This window comes from Aedes albopictus, chromosome 2 (genome assembly GCF_035046485.1).
Source record: "Aedes albopictus strain Foshan chromosome 2, AalbF5, whole genome shotgun sequence".
NCBI classification, from domain to species: domain Eukaryota; kingdom Metazoa; phylum Arthropoda; class Insecta; order Diptera; family Culicidae; genus Aedes; species Aedes albopictus.
Genome location: NC_085137.1, coordinates 277,583,533 through 277,600,798, shown reverse-complemented (window position 1 = coordinate 277,600,798; position 17,266 = coordinate 277,583,533). Strand labels below are relative to the sequence as shown.

Genomic DNA, 17,266 nt, shown 5'->3' with positions numbered 1-17,266 from the left:
TTTTGTGAAGACATTTATTTTTGTGAAGACATTTATTTTTGTGAAGACATTTATTTTTGTGAAGACATACTGAAGACATTTCAAATTCCGTGAAGACTTTTGAAGGCTGAAAAATAAAAATTTATATTGTTGATCCAACCCAATAATTCAAATCTTGGAACAATTTCAGATGGAATGCGTTCCGTTCTTGTTGATAAAAACTTAGGCCAGTAGTACACAGGGTCAAATATTTGACAAGGAAAGAACTCAAGAAACAACATCAGTTTGACACTAATGAAAATTTGATCGAGTCAAACAAGATGATTGAGCATTGGTTTCTTTTCGGACAAATATTTGACCCTGTGTACTAGCAGCTTTAGATTTCAAATTTTTCGGTTTTTATGTTAATGGTGGAAATTTTGGAGCAGTTTTTAGTTAAAATACGATTCAAATATGACGACTACAATTTCTTGGGAATTTCAGGATATATGCTGATTTATTGAATTAATTTCAGATCAGCAATTATATAAAGAATGCAAAATTTTCAGGAACAACCAATACATTCCAATGCTTCAAGATATTATGTTTCAAGTTCAAAACCGAATTAGCGACATTTTTTCTTTGTGTTTAAGGACAAACGTCTTGACATCCCGCTTCAACAGTGCATCAAAACTTCAAACGCACAAATCTCAAGAAGCAAGCTTCACATAACAGTGCATTTTATTATCCTGTTGTTGCTCATTTGCAATAAGCTTAAAATAAGAAGATCAGATGCGTTGGTTTTGTTTACGTTGAGATTTGTGCCCTCGAAATCGTGAGTAGGTGCCAAAGTCGGCCATTGTGGCGGCCATGTTGGGATTCTAACAAGTCTGTCCTTAACGCAAGGCAAAATCAGCGGAAGTCAAAGAAAAAATGTCGCTAATTCGGTTTTGAACTGGAAACATAATATCTTCCAGAACAGTCAAATATATGTTAATATTATTTTTAATGTCATTCAAGAACTTTTTAATGTCATCAAAGATTATAAAAGACGTGATTTTAAGAATTTTCTAAGTAAAATCACTAAAATCAGAGGTTCTTGGTCCTAGGTAGCCTTTCAAGAATTCTGTAGTAGTTACTCTGGAATTCCTTCAGGATTTCATCAGGAATTCCTCTAGAAATTCATTGATGAGTTTCTCGGGAATTCTTCCAGGTGTTCCTCGGAAATTCCTCTCGAAGCTCCTCGTAAATTCCGCCTGGAGTTCCTCGAGAATTCCTCCAGTAACTTTCCGAGAATTCCTTCAGCAGATCGCCAGGGAGTTCTTCGGGAATTCGTTTCGAAGATCCTTGAGAATTTTTTCACGAAAATTCCTAAGGAGTTCCTCGGAATTCTTCCAGGAGTTCTTCGAGATCTCCTACAGCTGTTCCTCGGTAATTCATCCAGGATTTTCTCGAGAACACCTTTTGGACTTTCTCGGAAATTCCACCTGAAGTTTCTCAGGCATTCCTGCAGAGTTCTTCTGTAATTTCTCAAGGAGAATCCACAGAAATTAAATTTGTTTTGTTTGTTCAACGTTCAAAACAAAGGAACTGGATCGCAAAATCTCGTGAGATTCTCGCGTATACCTCTAGGAGCTCCGCGCAAATTCCTCCAGGGACTCCTCTGGAATTCCTCCAGGAGTTTGCCGAGAATTTCTTCAGGAGTTCCACAGGCATTCCTCCATGTATTCCTCGGAATTCCTCCAGAAGCTTCTCCTTGAGAGAATTCCTCCAGGAGTTAATCGGGATTCATGTAGGAGTTACTAGTGATATTTTCCAGAATTTCTTCTGAAATTCATCCATGAGTTCCTCGAAAATTTCTCTATGAGTTCCACGGAGATTCTTCCAGGAGATCTACGGAAATTCCTCCAGGAGTTTTTCAAGAATTATCTCGAGGATTACCTCAAGACTCTTCCAGGAGTTCCTCGGTATTCTTTCCTGGAGATTCGCGGGTATCCAGGAGTTTCTCGGGAATTCCCCAAAAAGATCCTTGGGAATTTCTCTAGGAGCTCTTTGGGAATTTCTCCTGGAGATCCTTGAGAATTTCTCTAGCATTTTCTTGGCAATACTTCCACGATATTCTCAAGAAATTTTTGGGGAGTTTATCAGACGTTCAACTGGATGTTTTTCTGAAGAAATTCCTGGGAAACTCATTGAGGAATTTTTGGGAAGCTTATGGAGGAATTCCCGAGGGCCGAGGCATTTCTGGAGGAGTTTTTGAGGAACTCCTGGAGGAACTCCCAACGATCTCCAGGAGGTATTCCCGGAGATCTCCTGGAGAATTCCTGAGATACTTCTGCAGGAATTCCCGAGGAACTACTAGAGGAATTTCCGAGAATCTCCTGTAGAAATTTCTGATTATCTTCATGAGGAATTCCCGAAAAACTTTTTGGGAAATTTCCCAAGAACTCCAGGATGAATTTCCGAGGATCTTCTGGAGAAATTTCTGGTTTTTTATGGCACTTTTGGAAATAAATCCCAGGAACCACTGGAAGATCTGTTGGTAGATTTCTGAAGTAAGTTTCGTGGAAATTCTGGTTTGAATTTCCGGATAATTTATGTAGTTAAATTAAAAATAAATCATTGAGAAATTCTCTGGGAAATCCAGGAGTGATGCTATCACTACAGACAAACAGAAGAAACACCTTGAGCGATTTTCATGGAAATCCATCGCCCAGTTCACACTACCATCACCTGGTGGGAAAGTTGCACGAATCACTGTGTTGTGCAATATCGTCAACAGAAGGCGCTAGTGTGAAACGTCAAACGCATAGAAAAACAATGTGCGCGCCTCTGGTTGTGAAAGCCACAACTACGAAAATTTAACACTTATGTGGCCGGCAGGGTACCCGGGTACCTTTTTCAATTTCAAATCTCGACATTTTAATGGTTGTTGAGACTAGGATGTTGGAACTCTGTTAGATCTTAGAACTCGTGAATATACATCTATTAATGGGGTTGACCGAATTTTAAAGTGAGGAGGGGCAGGGGGAGGGCCTTCTGCATTTTTTTTATTACGTGGAAGGCCGGCAGGGTACCCGGGTACCCACGAAATTGAAATGATCATATCTCCGTCAATTTTTCATAGATTTTGGAAATTTTTAGCTCATTCAACTTAGAAACTTTTAATCTATCGGGAAAATATTTGGTTAGACCGATCTAATCACCGTGGTTTTCGGAAAATCCATATTTTTGGGAGCATGTCCTTATACCATATTGAAACCCACGTTGTTAAGACTAGGATATCTTAAAGTGTTTATGGTCAACCATGGCCCCACGAGAAGCGTGTTCCGAAATCACAGTTTCAAAGTCAACACGTTTTATGATTCCAGGCCAGTCAGATACGATATGCCAAAGCAATTTTACGATGCTTGGTACCGAAATTGCTACTAACCTACCGAAAATCTTGTATATTGTATTGTATGAAAACATGGATCCGTAAATTCGGATTTTCCGGTACCCATGGTGATCGGACCGGTCCAACCAAATACGATCTCGATAGATAATGAGTTTCTGAGTTCAATGAGGCAAAAACTTTTAAAATCGGTGGAAAACTCGCTGAGATATGATCATTTCCATTTCGTGGGTACCCGGGTACCCTGCCGGCCTTCTACGGGTGTTTTTTTTGCTGGCCACACTACGTTTAAAATGATCGTTAAAAGCGTGTTACGTTTAAGTCTGTTCTAAGGTTTCGAGTACATTTGAAAACTAAATTAATGCTAGAACGAAGTAGATTAGAGAACCCATTGCTCCGCACGCCACATTTTGAACACCCCTGCGAAAGCGATTTCATCTCAACCCAACCACCGAAACAGCAATCATCACGTTACAAAGTGGGCTGCCATCAGCAGGGATTGGCGGCATGCACCGTGCGGTGCGAAAAAACCGTGTGCTTCACACAATCGCAAGTGCTCGTCTCCCGTTTTGCCGAGAGACAGGAGACGTATGAGTGAGAGCTTTCGTAATTGTGCGAGAGACAATCGCAGCACTAGCTCTACGGCGCAGGGAGTAATGCACGGTGCTTGGGACTGCGCTTGTCTCCAAACAGAAAAAATCAATTAATAAATTAATTGAAAAGTTTGTGTTTTCGGCAAAGTTGTTAAGCTTGTCAAGGGTTGACAAGTGATGGGTCGTTTGATTCGAAATTTTTCCAATCGTGCGTAGTATCAAGCCAAGTGCCAAGCACGGAGACAAGCACCGAGAGAGTGCATACGACAGAGCGTGAGAGCTCCAGCGCGCGGCAAAGTAAGCGAGCAACACACAACCGATTGCGCGTACTCGTCTCCTTCTAGTTTGTTGTGCTGTCTCGTAGCAGAGCGTGCGGCACGCAAAGAGTTTTGAGTCGCACCCTATCCCTGGCCATCAGTGTCGCAAACAGTCATTGAGAGAGCGGGAGAATGGTATGGAGTCAACCCGCACTCGATAATATACACAAGCGATCGCCGCAACAGACTCGACGACGACGACGACGACGTTGGTGTCCGTCTACACGAAAGAACAGGGAGCATAATCGTGTGAGAAGTTCGGCAGCAGAGAAACGCTTACGCTTAGCCTCGGCAGCAAACACGACGGAGCGAGCAAGAAAGAAAGCATTGCTTCTCTTCACGCCGCTCTGAGTAATTCGCACCAATACTTTCGCAGACGGCAGTCAGAGGTGGGAACAGAGAAGTCAAGTCGATGACGAGGATCAGTTCCATCTAGTGAGCAGGCCACATCACACGGTAGATCCACGTCGGCCGAGAAACAAAAACCGTCTCCACCGTAGTTGGCAGGAAAAACGGCGCGTAGATTTGGTCGATAGAAAGACTGAATTTTGATCTCGAGTGAGCGCTAAACCGAACCGTTCCGTTTTGGTGAGGAATTCCGTGCGGCGGGGAACAATTTCGTCGTGGGCGGTGGATATTCGTGTTGGCCGTGATCGTCCATATTGGACTGGCTCGATGGTGTGATTGCCGGACCGAAAGTGAAGTCTTTAGTCCGCCATCTTTGGACTTCGCGTGGAGGAATTTCCCACGTGCTTGAAATTCAAGTAAGTCGAAAGTTTTGCTTCAGCGACGTTGAATTCTTATTTCTGCTCATGGATACAGGTTGGCTCACCTTTCGACGAGCGATCCGGACAGATTACTGCGTCCGCCAGCAGCAGACAAAACGCCTTGTGCTACAGTGTTGCCTCACCAGATTGGAACAGTGACAGAAGATCTCCGGCGTGGATTAGTGGATACCGACGGGTAAGAACTCCAGCGGCAGCTGCGGACAACAGCACTGATTGTTCTCGGTTCCACAGGTTCGACAGTGTTGCCTCATCGCATTCGTACAGAAGTAGAACGACATCGTTCTCGTGCTGCTCTGGTAGCATCGCATGCGTCAATCCAAACCGGTAAGAACACCAGAGAACGTCTCAGACACTGGTTCTAAATTAATGCCGTTCGTTTCACAGTACTCTCGCTGGGTCGACAGAAGGAAGAGGAATCGCCTCTGGACACCGCTCTAAGAGATTCGTGGCCGCCAGCCGATCGGCATAAACAAAGCCTTCCACAGGAAGTAAGTGGATTGTCCTCATGCGAAGCCGGTCTAGAGGCTAATGTTGGCGGCGCCCTAGGGCTTTGTTTTTTTATTCGCAGCTCATCCATCAACGGTTGGAGGCAACAGATACTCAGAGGAAGCGATTGCCCAGTAGCGACGATTGGTCAGCAGCGAGCGGAATCGGGACGAGTGGGCACCCGAATCGCGGGTGTCGGCTGTACCAACGGCTGAAAAAAAAAAAAAAAAAAAATGTTGCAAGATTCCTGCTAAGGGGGGAATGAAAGCCCTCAGCAGTCCCGAAGAGCTCAGGGAAAAGCCACAAAACTGAAATCAAAATCCACAAAGCAAAGAATTTTCAGAAATTACATTTATTCTGGATTCCTCCTCCTTATCATCCTGCCTCTTCTTCCTATCTTTCCTTGCTTATCCTCTCTTTTCTCTAGCTATTCCTCTTACATTCTAATTATACGTTTTCTCTGTACTCACTCTTGGGGCGCCCCTACCACATTGCTGTTCCGCCCGCAGCCATCATCGCCGACGTCACCTTCCTGCGCATGGTTCAAAACCCGCCGTGCCAGCGTCGCGCCGGTGTCCTCGGATCCGCTTCGATTCGCTTTTGCCAGGGCCTAACTCCCCCGGCGGCTCTCCTGGTGGAGTGTGGTTCGGTGGTATCCGTTGGTACAGCCGACACCCGCGATTCGGGTGCCCACTCGTCCCGATTCCGCTCGCTGCTGACCAATCGTCGCTACTGGGCAATCGCTTCCTCTGAGTATCTGTTGCCTCCAACCGTTGATGGATGAGCTGCGAATAAAAAAACAAAGCCCTAGGGCGCCGCCAACATTAGCCTCTAGACCGGCTTCGCATGAGGACAATCCACTTACTTCCTGTGGAAGGCTTTGTTTATGCCGATCGGCTGGCGGCCACGAATCTCTTAGAGCGGTGTCCAGAGGCGATTCCTCTTCCTTCTGTCGACCCAGCGAGAGTACTGTGAAACGAACGGCATTAATTTAGAACCAGTGTCTGAGACGTTCTCTGGTGTTCTTACCGGTTTGGATTGACGCATGCGATGCTACCAGAGCAGCACGAGAACGATGTCGTTCTACTTCTGTACGAATGCGATGAGGCAACACTGTCGAACCTGTGGAACCGAGAACAATCAGTGCTGTTGTCCGCAGCTGCCGCTGGAGTTCTTCCCAGTCAACCAACGATCGTATAAAATGTTGAATAAGATGTTAAAGTGGAGGCGATATGCGTACATTTTACATGCGCCTAAATGGAGGCATGCACGCATATGGCCTCCACTTTATCATCTTATGCAACATCTTATACGATTAGTGGTTGTCTGGGTTACCCGTCGGTATCCACTAATCCACGCCGGAGATCTTCTGTCACTGTTCCAATCTGGTGAGGCAACACTGTAGCACAAGGCGTTTTGTCTGCTGCTGGCGGACGCAGTAATCTGTCCGGATCGCTCGTCGAAAGGTGAGCCAACCTGTATCCATGAGTAGAAATAAGAATTCAACGTCGCTGAAGCAAAACTTTCGACTTACTTGAATTTCAAGCACGTGGGAAATTCCTCCACGCGAAGTCCAAAGATGGCGGACTAAAGACTTCACTTTCGGTCCGGCAATCACACCATCGAGCCAGTCCAATATGGACGATCACGGCCAACACGAATATCCACCGCCCACGAAGAAATTGTTCCCCGCCGCACGGAATTCCTCACCAAAACGGAACGGTTCGGTTTAGCGCTCACTCGAGATCAAAATTCAGTCTTTCTATCGACCAAATCTACGCGCCGTTTTTCCTGCCAACTACGGTGGAGACGGTTTTTGTTTCTCGGCCGACGTGGATCTACCGTGTGATGTGGCCTGCTCACTAGATGGAACTGATCCTCGTCATCGACTTGACTTCTCTGTTCCCACCTCTGACTGCCGTCTGCGAAAGTATTGGTGCGAATTACTCAGAGCGGCGTGAAGAGAAGCAATGCTTTCTTTCTTGCTCGCTCCGTCGTGTTTGCTGCCGAGGCTAAGCGTAAGCGTTTCTCTGCTGCCGAACTTCTCACAAGATTATGCTCCCTGTTCTTTCGTGTAGACGGACACCAACGTCGTCGTCGTCGTCGAGTCTGTTGCGGCGATCGCTTGTGTATATTATCGAGTGCGGGTTGACTCCATACCATTCCCCCGCTCTCTCAATGACTGTTTGCGACACTGATGGCAGCCCACTTTGTAACGTGATGATTGCTGTTTCGGTGGTTGGGTTGAGATGAAATCGCTTTCGCAGGGGTGTTCAAAATGTGGCGTGCGGAGCAATGGGTTCTCTAATCTACTTCGTTCTAGCATTAATTTAGTTTTCAAATGTACTCGAAACCTTAGAACAGACTTAAACGTAACAAGCGTGGTCGATGGAAACTTCGCAAGTGTTACGTCTGTTTGTCTGTGCTATCACTATTACTGCAGGAATTCTTCGGTTGCTTCTAAAGGAATTCCCAAGGTTTTTGTGGGAAATCCTCGGGGGAATCCATGAAACGATTCCCGGGAAATCATTGGACAAATTCTAGAGGCTCGAGGAGAAATTTCCTGAGAGCTCCAAAATATATTCTCGGGGACTTCTGTAGAAATTGCTTGGACACTCCTTCAGAAATTTCTAAGGAATTGGGTTCTTTAGGCTTATCTAGATTATGTCATAATCAGATTCTCCGCCCAAAAACTAGTCTAAATCCTAAATTTCATATTTTTTGAAGTCCGGGAACTGTTTTTAAAATGCATTTGTAAATGTTTGTATGAGGAAAGTTTTTTGTTCGGGCCGAACTGTCATTTTATCGATTGAACTGTCGTTCTATCCACAAAAATTAAAATTGTTTTGTTAGTTTAACCATCAAAACAAAGATATTGAAATCCAATAAAATCACGTTATACTCAGAAAAATTAGCTCTTTTGATTAGGCTATAGACAATAGTATTATATTATTCACTACACAACCCAATTAATGAAGGAATTCCCGAGGATATCTCGGAGAATTTCCCAAGGATCACCTGGAAGAATTCTCGAGGAATTCTCAAGAATCTCCTGGAAGAAATACCGAAGAATTCATGGAGAAATATCCGAGGAACTCCTGGACAAATTCCCGAGGAAGTCCTGCAGGTATTCCCATAGAACTGTTAGAAGAATTCCCGTAGATTTCCTGTAGGTATTCCCGAGAATCTGTAGGAGGAATTCCCGAGGATCTCCTGGAGGAATTCCCGAGATACACCTGGAGGAGTTCCTGTAAAACTGTAAAATTCCCGAGGATGTCCTGGACAAATTCCCGAGATTATTCTGGACGAATTCCCGATGAACTCTTGGAGGAATGTCTAAGGAACTCCAGGATTAATTCCCAAAGATCTTCTGAATAAATTCCCGGATTTTTCTGTGGAACTCTTGGAAATAAATCTGACGAACTTCTTGATGAATTAAAAAAAGGTAAATTTTCGAGAGAAATCCTGAGAGAACCGTGCATTATTGCTGGAGGACTTCTTGGGGAACTCTTGAAGTGAATTTCATGGAAGTTCTGGAGGGAATTTTCGGAAAGCTTATGTTGGTATTTATTTTCATTCAAATCATGGAGAAATTCTCCGGGCAATCTTGGAGAAATTCTACCACAAATGCTGCAGGAATTTTCCGGGAGCTTGTTAAGGAATTTCATGGCATTCGCGAGCCATGGCGGGATTCCCGAAAAACTCCTGGAGAAATTCTTGAAGACTTCTGAATAATTTACCTGGAAACCTTGGAAGCAATTCCCGAGGTACTCCTGGAGAAATGTCCGAAGAGCACTTAGACTAATTCTTATGGGAAACTTCAAGAAGACTTCCCAGTGAACTGAGTAAATTCTTGGGAAGCTCCCTGAGGAATCACAAAAAACTGGAGGAATCCTAGAAGTATGAACGCCTTCCTTGAATATAGGATGTCATCACCAAGTTCATCGCTATATTACTTGATATAGAGCGGAGTGAGATTATTTTGATTTTTAACATTAATTTTATACCAACAAAGTCATAATATGGAGTGTGAAGACATGTGAAGACATTTTAACGTGCCTTGCGAAGATATTTGAAAATTTCACCTGGCATCCCTGGTTAGAAGGTGAATGTGCAACAGCTTACTTACCTTACCGATCAGGCTAAGGCCGGAGTGGCCTCTGCTGTACATAGTAGCCGCCTCCATTCCACTCGGTCCATTGTTGTTTGTCTCCAGCTCCGCACTCTGCATAGGGTCCGCAGATCGTCCTCCACTTGGTCGACCCACCTAGCTCGCTGCGCACCACGTCTTCTTGTACCGGTCGGATGACTCTCGAGAACCATTTTCGTGCCCATAGAGGACGACCGGTCTAATCAGCGTTTTGTAGATAGTTAACTTCGTGTTACGGTGAACTTTATTCGATCGTAGAGTTCTGCGGAGTCCAAAGTGAGCACGATTTCCTGCCACAATGCGCCTATGAATTTCTCTGCTGGTGTCGTTGTCGTATTGTCAGTTATGCTGTCAGTGCATTTTGTTGCACTTTAGTGTCAAGTGACGTTGCAATTAGCGAACGGCGAATTTAAACATGTTGCAACGAGCGAACGGCCGCTGTAGTGAAATTTAATGAAAACAATGAAATCTAATGTTAATCTATTGTATGCCAAAAGAAAACATTGATACCATGGAATCCAATGTAAATCTGTTGTGACGAATCCAATTTCAAAATGGACTTTATAATACCCTAACCGTAGAACTCATTGTTAACATAAGACACTAATGTTTTTCTACAGTTTTTCCTATAGACTCAATGGTTCATTTTTATACGGGATACAAAATGTGCATATAAGTCTGGCGGCCATTAGTGCTCGTAAATGCTGGATAAAAATGTTACCAGGAAATATAAATTCAATGGGTTCAGGGCGTTGTTTGTACCCATTGTGGTACGCTTATTAGCGATCATATTTCCTTACTTTCCTTTTCGCTATCACATCCCTTTTTCCTTTCCCTCTCCCTCGGGTATTAAGGGGAGTACGTAGATCGCAAAAAATTTCTTGGGCTATCTTGATGCGTGTAAAATTCAATCAAGGAATCGCTCAAGAAATGAGCAAGCGTCGCTTTATTCCGGATCCTAGTAAGGAGGTGAAACGAAACGACAAATCAAATGGGGCTTGCTGTGTTAAATTTCTTGACTATTCCGGTCACGGAAAAATAATGCACTGAACGAAAATTACTTGAGCGATTCCATTTGAAGTGCATACCTCGCATAAATGATGAATAGCTTCGTGTTCATGGCGATGGCATAAATTTACCAAATGGAGGAGAACGTGCCTCTGGATCCAACCTTTTCTTTGGCGGTGTTAAGATAATTCCATATTCTTAATTTGCATGCAAAACTGAGCCGAACTCCAAATTTTCGAATTTCGGTGCCCGGGAAGCTATTTAAAAATCAATTTGAAGTCTGTATGGAAGCGATTTGTCGAATCACCCCTCTTCGCATTTTGTAGTGGGTGGAGCTGTCAAACAGTTACCCAGCTGTCAAAAGGTGATTCAAAATATCTCTTTGAAATTGATTTTAGGTACCAAAATAAAGTTCAAAAAACCTGAAAAAAATTATAGTGGCTCAGATAAAGGTGCTCTTTCGTATAAAATAAAAAAATCGATACATGTTTCTTAATTTAAAAACCCAATTGATACCTGATATTTGCATGTTTGGTTACATCTATTTTATTACTGCATGTTCTTCTTAACCATTCTTAACATTCAAGCTATACTTTTCAATTTAAATAAATGTGTATTTTCATTCTATTCCCCAGGTGAGCTTTGTTGAAGGACTCAAGGAGTGGCTGAGTGCAGTTAAATAAAAAAATGTTTCAGGTCGCATACTTTCGAACGAGCCATATTTCAGCATTAGCAAGTATTATATTAGGTTATAGGCTTATCAATCGTGTTTTCCAGATATTTCTTTATACAAATGTAATAAAAAAAAGGACGTGTTAAATTATTTATAGAAGATTCCATTTACGACTTTTGGGTTCAGGAAATGATTACCGTTTCTACGATGCATATTTGATCAAATGTTGTTCTGCTAGTTTAATTATTCTTCAAATAGTTTTTTTTTTACCAATATCGGGTCGTACTCGTTGCGGCCGTTCTGCTGCTGATGGGGCCCATGGAAATTCTGGAGAAATTCCCGAGGAACTCCTGTAGAAATTTCTTAGGAACTACTTAAAGAATTCCCAAAAAAACTCCTTGAGGGAGGGTACTGTGGGCCTCGGGCCCCTACATTTGAGGGGCCCCACCAAATTTCACTTCCCGAAAAAAAAATGTGAAACAAGAGAAAAGAAGTAGTGCAAGACACTTCTCTCGATTTGATTTTTGTCATAAGTACGTCACATTACTGTCTAATTGCATGATGTCATATCACAAACAATTAGAGAAAGAAACTGTTTGTCCAAATATTCATGAAATTTTAAACTTTTCTCCGTACTAATTGTTATTTATTTTTATTCATGGAATTCTTTAAGATAAATTTCCGAAAATCTCGAAAAAAAACCTTCGACTGAATTCTAGATAAATTTCAAAACTCTATAAATAGAAATGTAGCGCTGTCTATAAACAACGTAGACTCATTTCTGGCCACCGCAGACACCCCCCTCCCCCCCGGCCCTCCCTCCCTCGTCGACGTTTGTCCATTAGGGTGTCCCAAAATAGAAAAAGTGTCAAAAAGTTAACTTGCTCACCCTTAGAATGATAGATTAGGGTCCTAGCAACAATAGTTCCATACATGGAAACTCAATCAAAAATATTTAGAGGTTGCACGCATCGATTTTATTAAAAATGGACGATTTTTGATATTTTTACCAAAAAAAATGCTAATATGAGTTGAGGATGGATGTGAACATTTTTGTTCCCGTCAGAATTTTCGTTTTTCCATCCATTCCCAAATAGTATTAGCTCGGTTCGAATCGCAGTGAAATGCACTTAATATTGCGAAAAATTGCTAATGAAAGCGAAGAAGTTAAAGACAAATATGCCAGTGCAAATATTCTACTATTTCTCTTACCTTCTGAGGCGGCGTCAATGTCAAAGTGGAGAAGCATCGGGATTCGGCAGGGACGATTCTGGAAGATGTATCGTCGTCGCTAACACATCGCAGCTATTGAATTACCAGCAAGAAAACATACCAACTATGTACATAGATGTGGGCAACTGGGTGAGATAATACCAATTTGATACTTAGAGTAAAGTGGGGCAAAAGTTCGAGTGGGGCAAGAGTTTCTTTTGAAGTTTTTGAACTCAATTCAAATTATTTCTTTCGGGTGTCAAGGTTGTTCGAACCCTTTTTGAATAAGAGTCTTTCACTTCAAAAATTATGAAAATTGATCAATATTTCGAGAAGTTATGACAAAATGTTGGTTTTTGATCAAAAAATTGTAACATGCGATGGCCTTTCCAACGCATGGAATGAAATTTTAATGAAATCGAATTCGATATTTTATTTTGGGGCGTAACTAGGTATATTTTAAAGATGCTCTAGCATGTATAACTTTTTGCAAAAAAGATTTGGAAATCGTATTTTACACATAGTGGGGCAAAAGTTCGAATTGTGGGGCAAAAGTTCGAGTCATGTGGCAACTTCAGGTATAAACCTAAAATTGTGCAAAATGTACATATTATCTCTAAGAGTGATGGAATTAGTGAGAAAATTCGATTAAAGTTGAAAAAAGCAGTTGTTTTATCTGAATTTGGCGGAAAACTACTAATTTTTGGTGTAGTAAGTTTAACCCTGATTTGGGTAAAATCCAAATCGAATTTTAAAGTGTATTCCAGTTCTAACATCAAATATTACGTGGTTTCAGGTATTCCTATTACCAAAGTGTCAAGATAGTGTGCTACGGTTAGCGAAATTCCACAAACACTAGATTCGAACTTTTGCCCCAGTGGTGGGGCAAGAGTTCGAATAAAACACACACATACAAAAAGTGTTGTAACTCAAAATTGAAAAGACATTTAGCGTAACTTTGTTCAGCAAAATTTTAGCTCATGGATGGTAGAATCACCACACGGTATTTATTTATTTATATCTGCTTCGATTTTTTGAAATAGGTTGAATTAGCAACTAAGGTCGAACTTTTGCCCCACCTTACTCTACATGTTATGTGAACTTGGGTTTTGCGTTCTACCAGCAATTAAGTGCATAATAGGCAGCAAGGATAAAATTTCGGTGCGATGGTGTGCTGCCTTTAGTGAATCAGATGAACACTACTTGTGGGGAGACGGAGAGGGTTAATGTTTATGGGATACACGACGCCGCTGCTTGGGCGACGTATGGCAATGACGGTCGGGTTTTGCGGGTGGACCTATCCAAATGGAAAAGTGGAATCTCTAGATTCAGGAATTTTGATGCTGCCGAATCATCCAATTCTGATTAGCGTGGCCCTGCTACAGTGTTGAGGTTTTTGAACCGGGTGGGTTCGGTTTATCATTGGATAAGTCCTTTAAAGGTTTTTTTACGGTCCCGCTGAATATCATTTCGTTTTTTTAATTTAGGGGCCATCCAATAAGTACGTCACGATTGATTGGTTTATTTGCCTTTCTCTGTATTTATGAGAGGAGGGTTATTGGTTTCCTTAATGCTAATATGCATTTGGTTATATTAGTATTATAATCATGTTTATGTGTCTTAATTATTTACATGTACTGTTAAAATCATTCTGAATACCTGACCATTCCTGTACCAAAATCCTATTTCCTTTCTATTTTTTCGAGAGCGTCGGTGAGTCGGTGAATAGTTATCCCTTCTCTACTATCCTTTCCCATCCACATAACGTGTTTCTTATCGTTTCAGAGACCGATCAATGGCGGTTAAGCCTAGGCTTGTTAGCCAGGACATAGTGTAAATGCCTGTGCCCCATCCCGGAATCATAAAAACCCATGGAGTGACAACATTTCTTAGCTATGTCACTCCCAACGTTGGTGTTTAAATATATTAAAACACTTTCACTCACTCCCAACACATCTGCATGATTTACTCAAATACATTTACACAATCTGAATCTTGTCGCATCACTCGCTTATAGTGATTCCCAAATCACCTCATTCCAAATATCCAACTCCTTGACACCTATGGGAGTGTCGGTGAGTCGCTGACCTCTTGTAAAGTAGGTGTCATATCATCACAGCCTTTCCTATCCTCGTAACGGAGAAGATGGGCGTGGCCGGCAATGGAAGTTCTCATGTATTCTTTACTTCAACCTCTAGTTGGATAGCTGTCCCTTCCCAAATAGCATTCCATAAGCAATTAGAATAGGAGTATTAAAGTTTTAACATGACAACTTTCAGTATGCAATCTACGAATTACGCCGTTACTACGCAACGCAACGCAACGCAAAAAATGCTAATATGAGTTGAAAAATAAAAGAAATAAAAGTCATCAATCAAAGCAAATCATAGTTCTGGGTCCCGCAAACAAAGTTTGGAGGGAGTTTAGGTCGTCAAATCTGATTTTATATATTTGTCAAAGGTTATAATATCAAAAAATCGAGATTTTTTCACAAAATTTTCCAAAAAGGCTCAATTTATAAAGATTTTAAAATTTTTCCTGCGATTCACAATTTTCTTATTTTATAGCAAATTTTGTGTAGATTATTTCGGCTGAAGACCGCGGGGTAGCGCAAGGTAGCGCGGACGTCAACCACGAATAGATGTGCCGTAGCCCACATGAATTTGACATGCTTGGGAAATTGACACTTTTGGGCACTCTGACAGATCTGGGAAGTGCACGACATCTGCGAAGCATTACCATAAGTTATTACTTAAGTAAAACGTGTAAAACTAGCAAAAGGTTACGAAAATTTTGGCGTGCAATCGTTCGAAATTACACGACAACGCGAAGATAGCAAATAAATCAGTAAGAAATTGTGTAACGCATCAGTTTTCAGCAAAAACAATTTTGAACGTGTTTTTGTTGTGAGCTACGGGGATTTTGCCTTTTGCTGGCCCCCTCCCCCTGCTGAAGACAGTTTTGAGCTATTGACCTCGCAGCACCAAATCGGAGTTCGCCAGTTGCACTAGCGAAGCGAAGTTTTCAGCGAACTTTCTGTCATTCCTCATCCGACCCGACATGCATCCCTGATGTTTTCGTTTTCAGTCCGACGCCGTGTCGACAATCACGACTTTATCCTACCTGGGCGTCTGTCAGTGCGAGCGCGCCAAATTTTTCGTGAGTGAGGAGTGAGCATGTGGTGTTGGTGGTTAAGGTGAAACGGTACGCTAGCCGCTATTAATTAGAAAAATTGTTTCGCAAATGTCGATCGCTTGGTCGATCGGCTTTTTTTTGCGAAAACGCAAACTGAAAAGTATTAATTTATTAAAAATAGTAAGCGCACGGGTGCAATAGTTTAGCAAGTTCGGAATTTTGTGTGAAATTAGTTTTTGTTTTCACCATGGAAAAATGCTTCTGACTACCATGGTGAGTTCGTCTCATTTCCCCTTAAGTGCGCTAGTGTGTGGTTATGTTAGAAACAAATGTAAAAATTTTGTTTTTTTTTTTGTGGCAGGTCGGCCCTACGGAAATATTTGTTTTCCAATTAAATTTACAAAATTATTTCCTTCTCTAAGAAAATCCACTTCCCGCGTGGCACTTTCAATGCCAACATCATGTAGATAACATACGCTCCCGAAATCAATGGGGTTTCGTGGAAACTTTTGGTGAAACTTGCCTTTTTTTGCAAGAGGAAAACTTGTTTGGTGATGCAGCTGGAACTTGAGAATTTTGTTTATGTTCTCGACGGCGGAACGGGGGGCTCTTCAATGGGTATTGGCGAAATCAATATGTAATTGAGTTTGTTTTAAAAATTAATATTTTAGTTTTAAATATTTTATCAGTTTACTGAATAAACATGAATATTTTTGTTTCAAACGAACGAAATTTGTCTCCGTGATGTTTTTGAAACCACCCGGACCAAAGTACAAGCACAAAACGCTTTCATTGATCGACAAAATAAAGATTGCCAATGTTTTGCATTTGTTCGAAGTAATTGTACATATTGTTTTTTGTTAAGAAATATAAAATAGAAATTCTTTTCGATTATCAGTAAAGTTTAAGAAACCAAAAACTCATTAGCTCGCCCCTCGAAATTACAGATTGGTTGTCATTTTCATTTTGACATTGAATTATGACATCCAGGTAGTCTTAAGTTGGCTGACAGCTCAACTAACGGAGCCCCAACTAAAAAGTCACCCAACTAATAAACCCCCAAACATCGGGTCATGACTGTATCTTACCTTGGTATTTAGATATGTTGGTGCATAACGCCTTGTTGACCTCCGTCAAACCACCGTCAGTATTGTGGATTTAGCACCAAATTGGTGTCGGAAGTAACTTCATTGACTTCCGCTGCCTTTCCTATGCGTTAAACATAACGTCGGAAGTAGTGCGCTGTATAGTATTGCGGCGCTCATAATAAATCCACAATGGGCGGCGGCGATATGGCCGCTAAGAGATACCCGCGATACAGACGCAATGTCAAAATCGAACAGATACTGTCACCCACCCAGCAGCATCGCAGCAGCCTTCAGGCCGTTCATATCAAAACAACAGTTGGCACAATGGCAACTCAGGTGGCCAGAAATCGTAATAACATTTATCGCGACATTGTTTCACTATAATACGCACACGCATCACCTCGTCGGCTTTGTGTTTAATATTTAATCGGGATGTTATTTGGTGATGATACAGGATGCTGCGG

General features: G+C 41.9%; 2 protein-coding genes across 5 annotated transcripts in view; both read left to right on the top strand.

The window, feature by feature from the left end:
* The window catches only part of LOC109398163 (F-actin-uncapping protein LRRC16A), a 632,161-nt gene extending 620,644 nt beyond the window's left edge, over positions 1-11,517 (top strand). For all 4 annotated transcript variants that reach the window (XM_062851852.1, XM_062851842.1, XM_062851847.1 and 1 more), the window contains one exon: positions 11,330-11,517. In XM_062851852.1, coding sequence (XP_062707836.1) covers positions 11,330-11,377 — 48 coding nt within the window. In that variant the 3' untranslated portion in view covers positions 11,378-11,517. The remainder of the gene's footprint in view (positions 1-11,329) is intronic.
* The window catches only part of LOC134288115 (uncharacterized), a 65,097-nt gene extending 49,081 nt beyond the window's left edge, over positions 1-16,016 (top strand). The window contains exon 2 of the mRNA XM_062851863.1: positions 12,759-16,016. The gene's annotated coding sequence lies outside the window, so the exon portion shown is untranslated. The remainder of the gene's footprint in view (positions 1-12,758) is intronic.
* Positions 16,017-17,266: the final 1,250 nt, after the last annotated feature.